The sequence below is a fragment of the Pollachius pollachius genome (assembly GCF_949987615.1).
Source record: "Pollachius pollachius genome assembly, chromosome: 14".
Classification (NCBI taxonomy): domain Eukaryota; kingdom Metazoa; phylum Chordata; class Actinopteri; order Gadiformes; family Gadidae; genus Pollachius; species Pollachius pollachius.
Window position 1 is genome coordinate 8,117,139 of NC_136947.1, and position 7,579 is coordinate 8,124,717.

Below are 7,579 nucleotides of genomic sequence, written 5' to 3' on the forward strand. Positions count from 1 at the left end.
TGCATTCACCAACAGCTTTGTGGTACTGTATATATTATTATTACTATTATTATTATCATCGTTGTTGCGAAAAAACAAAACAAAAAAACTAAGAGAGAACTGAGTATTTTTTTTCACCTTGTGGAAGAGCACTCCCAAAGGATTCATAAATTATCCACAGTGAGAGACAGATCCGTCGGGGTCTTTTCAAAAGTTATCTGAACACGGAGCGAGAACACACAAACGGAGAGACATCTGTGTGATTAGTGGTTTGTTTTAGCATCGTTAGATAAGTGGCTTGTATAATAACCGTTACAATATAGTTGAATTTATGTACAATTCTATATATATATATATATATATATATATATATATATATATATATATATATATATATATATATATATATATAAATATATATATATATATGCAAGCACACAATGTGTGTGTGAGTGTAAATATGTGCGTGTAGAATAATTCTTACACCCTGTCTTTGAAGTCTTTGAATATAGTTATGGATTGCCGTGAGAAGTTGTCGTTTGACTAACTCCCCCGAGCCGCCAAAGTCCCACAATCTGTCGTAACACACATTCACGTACATATTTACATACTGGACTCATACCGAGAAAAAAAAACACTACAACACGCACACATTCGGTTTTCGGGGAAATGTCCAAACTTGGCCTATTGTTATAATTGTCCTCGCAGCAGACGCCCCCATCCCCCCACCCCCCCGCCCGTTGAGTGGACTGAGACTTCTTTCAGACTCCGATCCTCCAGTCAGACGTCTGGAAGAAGAGGCAGCAGAAACCGTCTTCCCAAAAGCTGTTAGTGTTGACCCCGTCGTCTGCTTAGGAGGGCGGGGCACGGCCGTCTCGTGTTGAGAACCCCAGGCGTGTGTGTGTCGGGGGAGGGCGGGGGCGGGAGGGGGTAGGTTGGTGTCACAAGACAAACACACGAAACCAACCCCACCCACAGAAATCCGTCAAAGTGCTCATTGCTTCTCAATCAGCTCCACCTCTGTCCTGCTTCTGCATTTTCCTTTCGTTCTGACAGCGGGAAATAAAAATTGATCCAGCGCCCACGCCCCCCCCCCAAAAAAAAACACAGCCGCCGCGACCGACCGAAAGGCACACGACGCCGCTGTCCCAATCCTCCTCTCCCTCCTCCGACAGTCCTTGAGCTTTTGTCCATGGGGAGGGGGCGTGGCCTAGCCCAGGGGGCGTGGCCTAACCCCGGCTACCCTTTGCAGGTGTACACCTCCTCCCGCTGCGTGCACTGCTTACACTCCACGTAGCAGCACCAGCGCACCTGGCACTGGCAGGGCCGGGTGACCTCGCGGCTCTGCGTGTTGTGGCCCCGCCCACAGCAGATGGCGTCGCAGTTCTTGTCCTTGTAGCACTTGCGCGCCGACGTGCCCGACGAGTACTTGCTGGGCCGGCAGAAGCTGGGGGAGTCCTCGATGTGGAGCAGGTCCATGGTGCGGGGGATGGGGTCGCTGGGGTTCTGCGGCGGCGGCGGCGGCGGCGGCGGCGGCGGCGGCGGCGGCGGCTGCTGGCCCCGGCCGGTGGAGATCTCGCCCTCGCCGGTGGCCTCGTTGGTGGAGCTGCCCACCTTGAGCGAGGTCTCGTAGCGCTGCTTCAGCTGCTTGCCGATCTCGTGGAAGGGCAGCAGCTGCCTCCAGCAGGTCTGCACCGTGCACGAGCCCGAGACCCCGTGGCACTTGCAGGTGGTCTCCACCCCGGCTTTGATGACCTGGTGGGGGGGCGGGCGACACAGAGAGACGCAAAGGGTTAGAGCGATGCGAGTAGAGATGTTCCAATACCGTTTTTACCTTATCGATACCGATTCCTGAACTCGAGTATCGGCCAAGTATATTCCGATAAAGCATCTACCATTGTAAATACTAATAACGCTTCTTCTTATTGAAGGGTTCTCTGTCGACAATTTGTTTTATCAGAACTAGATAACTTTATTGTCTATAATTATAGTAATTCATTTGTATATTGTAGTTAAAGGTCCCATGGCATGCCATCAGGTGTGGTGTGATTAGATGTGTGACGGATAGATGAGCAACGTTTGCTACAGTCCAGTGGGTAGGCTGGTAGACTGATCTATCCAGCACACATCTAGGTGGACACGCCCACCTGTGATGTCATAAGGGGCAGATTTCCAAAATGGCTTGTACCATCTAATCACACCACACCTGGTGGCATGCCATGGGACCTTTAAGCATGAGCATCCATGCTTTTCGACTTGGTAGCTTGACAAACCTAGGTCAGAGATTACACTTTTCCCAATCCGACTTTCCCCCTCCGACCGTTAACGAACACAGCATAACACCGCACGTGTTTGTGATGTTCTTTGCCTGCGTACTAAATGAGCTAGTCATGTGATGGTATCGGATTGGCACAAGCCTTGCCGATAACAGATATTGCACTTTAGGCAACACAGAGGAATACTGGTATCGGTATCGGAAAAACGCTAAACGTGAGAGGGGGAGGGAGTTCCGGAAAGGCTGAGTCACGGTGTGTGGTGTGTTTCTCAGTATACGCTGCCATGTTTGGTAAGCAGCGTTTCAGAAGGTGAGCGTCTCCGGCTGTGTTCTAAGCCGTTTAATGATTAGTGTTTGTAGTCGGAGCGGGGTTAGTTTTTAGAAGGTACAGAGCATGGGAAGATCCCTCTGATAGCCGTCTAAGAGGAGTGCTATCAGAGGCTAGCATCAGAGGCTACTTGTGCTAAATTAAAAACAGTAAAACATGGCGAGGACCTTTTTAAACGCTGGTGTATCACAGCAAGAAGAGGGGGGTTAATATCAGTGGGTGGCAGATGACCGTTTATCTTTTTTATAATATACAAGGATGATGTTTTTTTAATTCAAGTTAATAACTGTAATAATGAGTAAGTGCAGGGCCAAAGCTGAAGAGCATTCCTGTTAGTTAGGTGCAGTCCTTCAAGCTGAAACACTGGGCCTATTCTTTTCACTGAACACACATCAGAACCACACTGATGTTGTATCAACCTGACTCTACACACTTAACATTCTTTGATAACATGTTGTGAATAATGACTTGATTATTGCATTTGCTAGTTAGGAAAGACTGTGGATTATACAGATCTGAGTGTGAAGAATCCCAATGTCTCCATTTGAATACGATATGAGATTGTTCTATACACGTGGCCAGAGAGAGGTCCACGGATGGGCCGTCCATATTCACCACACAAGCAGACCATGAAAATGTGATATGTCAGCTTTTACAAGTTTCAGTTTTTTTCTGGGGGGGGGGTGCAAAGGCCAGCACATTCCAAGACTTGTTCTCCATATGGGAATATATTCCAAAATGTGGTACACCTCACTACATGTGCAAGGAAGACTAAAAGGGGAAAAAAAGGAAAAAGAAAAAAAACGAGAGAAGAACAAAAACAGTGTTGTAAATCTTTTATCACTAATGAAATATTGTGTCTTTGGAGACTGGGATTGGGGAGAGCCAAGCTGAAAGGAGGAGTATTCATGGGTCTTATGGGAATGGTTTTGTGTCTCCTCATATTTTGGAAGTGTGCTTCTGCTATATTTCATTCTGAAACTTAAATGAAAATGGCTGCGATATTCGAAAAATCCAAGAACAAGTAACAGATTCCAGACCTTGAGTTTGACCCTGGACCGACTGTTAAGGCCATTCTCGTTTCAGCTTGTTTTTCCTATTAAAATCAATTCCAAGATTTAAACAAATAAATCGCAGCTCCCTTGCCACGTACAACTCTGACAAAAGCATAAATTAAAGCAGTTACTGCTTCTTCTTTTAAGACGACAAACCAAGTATTGATTTATGTTTTCTCATAGCGTTTGCTAATTTAGCAGACAGCATTAACAAGGAGCCGCCTCAGAAAGGTCATGTCAGTTAATAGCTCCATTATGTTTAAACTTCAACTTAGAAAAAAAACCCACACAATCATTGATACCGCAACATATCCCTGTTCCACGGGATAAGGGACACAACTGATTAGCTTTTAATGCGGGTCCTTTATCTCCACAATTACATTGAACTCAACCTAACACCACACTATCACCATTTTCCCACCATTCAAACTCTTCAAGGAGGCAATTAGTCAGCATTTATGTTTCTATGGAAATACTCCGTATGAACTCTGACCCCCGCGACTGAAACAGATCAAATTAAGACCTGGGCCAGAGTGCATGGCTTGTGTCGCACCTAAAACTTCAACATTCATTCATTGAGGTAAATAGAAATCTGACGAATAAAAGGCAGATTATACAACTATTGAAGATAGGAAATGTGTCTACAGTGTCCTTTCAAAATTGGTCAACATGTTCTTATTCATGACATAACTATGGGACCTACAAGCAGTGACATAGTTTAATTAATAATGAGAACCAACTGAGATTCATCCGCCTGTTAGTAAAACAAAGGAAAGTTCACATTGTTGCGGTCAAGTTGTGATATCCTACACTTACAGAAATAAAGTACAAACACAGATGTGCACTGCGCTCCTCTTTTTCGTTTTTCTTCTTCTGCTCTTAACCATCAACACCCTCATACACAACACCAATGTGTTCAATAACAACACAACGCAACAACACCTGTGTGAAGAACGCGTGAAGAACACTTGAAGTGCGTGTGAAGAACGCATGAAGAACGCGGGAACAACGTGGGAAGAATGGGTGAAGAACACATGAGGAACGCTTTGCCCAATCTGAGCCGTACATAGATCGGGCGAATGGTAACTGCAAGGTTGCTAGTTCGATCCCCGGCTCCTCCTAGCTGAGAGTGTCGAGATGTCCCTGAGCAAGACACCTCAACCTGACTGTTCCCAACCAGCTGGCTGTCACCTTGCGTGGCTGACAACGCCGTCGGTGTGTGAATGTGTGCATGAATGTGTGAATGTTTGGCGAAATCGCAAAGCACGTTGAGGGGCCACTGGTTAGAAAAGCGCTGTATAAATGCAGTTCCACTCCCATGACATACCTTCATGCCCACGTTGGTGTTGTGCATGTCCACGCGCGCACGCAGGTCCTTGTTGGAGCGCTTGCCCAGGAAGTCCTTGACAAACTTGTTGCTGTACTTGAGGTTGTCTCCGCAGCCGCCCCACTGCCAGGCCTTGCGGTTCTCCAGGTCGGGGGCCTCGTCGCAGGTGCAGCGCTCCATGCGGCCGGCACTGCAGGCCTTGGCCATGGCGTGTGTCAGGCCCGCCGAGGAGATGGCGTACAGGAAGGCAGTCTCTTTGAAGCCTGCGGACGGACGTGATGGAGAGATGAGGGACGAAACTGAGCCGGGGAGAAGGCAGCTTGTTGTTGGGGAGGCAGCTGTGGAGGCCTGGTTTGAATACACATCCGCCCTACACAGGACTACCCAATACATAACCACACTATACGTCCATAATACACAACCACACTCACATCCACAATGCAAGCCCACACTTAACCTCCACCGACACACACAACCACATACTAACATCCACAATACACATCATCAACCACACTGCACGTCCAACAACACACACATCCACATCAACATTAACAAATCCAAACTACACATCATCATGCACATCCATATCCATACAACACGTTCTCACCCCCACAGCCAACAACCGCACAGCATCATCACCCACACTCACATCTTCACCCACAAGACACATCCTCACCCACACATCCTCCTCCACCCTCCACATCCACCCACCTCTCTTGAGGATGTTGGCCCGGTGGCGGCCCTCCAGGGTGCAGTTCCACCTCTCGAAGCGGAACTGGTACTGGCACTCCAGGGCGCTCATGCTGATGGCCTCCATCAGGGTCTCGGCCACGCCCGGGTCCCGCCGGCACATCCGCCGCTGCTTCTTCTCCAGCTTCAGCCGGTCGCACAGCTTGTAGTGGGCCCGGCCCACGTTCTCCTCCGGCGCAGAGCTCAGGGGCAGGATGGACAGGGGTTCATTACCTGTCAACCTGGAACAGGCCACACACACAGACACACAAAGACACACACAGACACACACAGACACACACAGAGACACGGTGAGCGGGGCAGTCGGAACGCAGGGGGGAGGGAGTGGAAACATCACGATAACGTCTCCAATAAAACACAGGATGTCGGGCTTCCTGTATAAACAATGAGACTTGTTAGATATACTACATAAACAGCGTCGTAGGGCGACGGTGCACACACCGGTCAGGAGGTGTTCTTCGCTCGGGTTAATGTTCGAATGGAGGCAAGCGAGGTCCAGTGCTGCGCGGAAAGGTTCAGTGGTTTCGTTTTTTTCTCGCTCAAGAGATTGAGATCACCATCACACGCACGCACGCACGCACACACGCACGCACGCCCACACGCCCACACACATTTGCGTGCATGCGCCCACACACAGACACGCGCACACACACACACACATGCATGCACACACGTACGTACGCACACACACACGCGGAAACAGACTCACGCAAAAACAAACTGGGGAAGAAACCTTTGTTTCCAGTCTTTGAGTTACCGTGGGCGGTGACTCCCCAACCCCCCCCCCCCCTCCCACACACACACACACACACATACACACCGCCAAGGCAAGTCACGACAGCAGCAGAGGCAGCAGAGGCGATAGCAGCAGCCTGTTGTTAGCCTGAAGTGTTGAGCGCAGCACTTGGAGAGGGTCTGGTCGTGTGTATTGTGACTAGCAGAGCCTTCTGGTGGCGAACTTGGGGGGTTGGGGGAGGTACGGGTTTCCAAACAAGGTACTCTGAACACAAAGAACGTGACCGAGACACCGCAGGCATGTGGAACGGTAGATGGGTGAGCATCGGGAGTCCGTTCTGTGCGGGCGAAAGGCCTCTCTCAGCAGCATAGATTAAAATTCAACGGATTAGCACTCTGCCCCCCCGACTCCACCTCCACCCTTACTGCCATGGTAAATGCCCCCCAGACAGTGTTTCGGGGGCTCTCTCCTCTCCAGGGCTGCAGTCCGTTGGACGCGCAGCGACCAAAACCGTCTGGTTCTAAACGCGGAGGCACCAGAGAACATGTGGTGGAATCGCGCTACATCCAGCCCTGGTGTATTTAAAGGAGCGCATACATAAAACACACCAGCAAACACACACACACACACACACACACACACACACACACACACACACACACACACACACACAAGCACACACACAAGCACACACACACACACTCACCAACACACACGCACACAAGCAGAAGGATACACACACACACACACACACACACACACACAAGCGACATCTGCCACACGGCTGGCGACCAAGGCGAGGGCGAGCGTCCTGAGGTTGTGAGGTCGTGATGGGGAAAGCAGAGCGTTACTTTCATAAACACACTCGGGACTCGACCGGGGGACCGGGACCAAAATGGTCACACAGACTGACAGCCCGGGTTGGCACGGCGGTCCTTCATTATGCGTAATTTCGAGGCCTTTTTTTACCCCCTTGGACCTCGAAGAGGGAACCGGAGAACGGCTGGATCCACGTAGCTCTAAAAAAAAAGCTGTAGTCTGTGCTCGCGCTCGCAATAGAGCGAGTCGATATTCATCAGAATGGACTCGGGCCCTCTAATATCAACGGCTCACCCCGGTGCTGTTGCAC

The 7,579-nt window shown here is 49.5% G+C and overlaps 1 protein-coding gene across 1 annotated transcript in view; it reads right to left on the reverse strand.

The window, feature by feature from the left end:
* Positions 1-1,218: 1,218 nt before the first annotated feature.
* wnt9a (wingless-type MMTV integration site family, member 9A) overlaps positions 1,219-7,579 on the reverse strand; it is a gene marked incomplete at both ends in the record, with an annotated part of 20,740 nt that continues 14,379 nt past the window's right edge. Inside the window, 3 exons of the mRNA XM_079751569.1 lie at positions 1,219-1,734; positions 4,965-5,227; positions 5,676-5,935. Of these exons, the coding sequence (XP_079607695.1) occupies positions 1,219-1,734; positions 4,965-5,227; positions 5,676-5,935 (1,039 nt within the window). The remainder of the gene's footprint in view (positions 1,735-4,964; positions 5,228-5,675; positions 5,936-7,579) is intronic.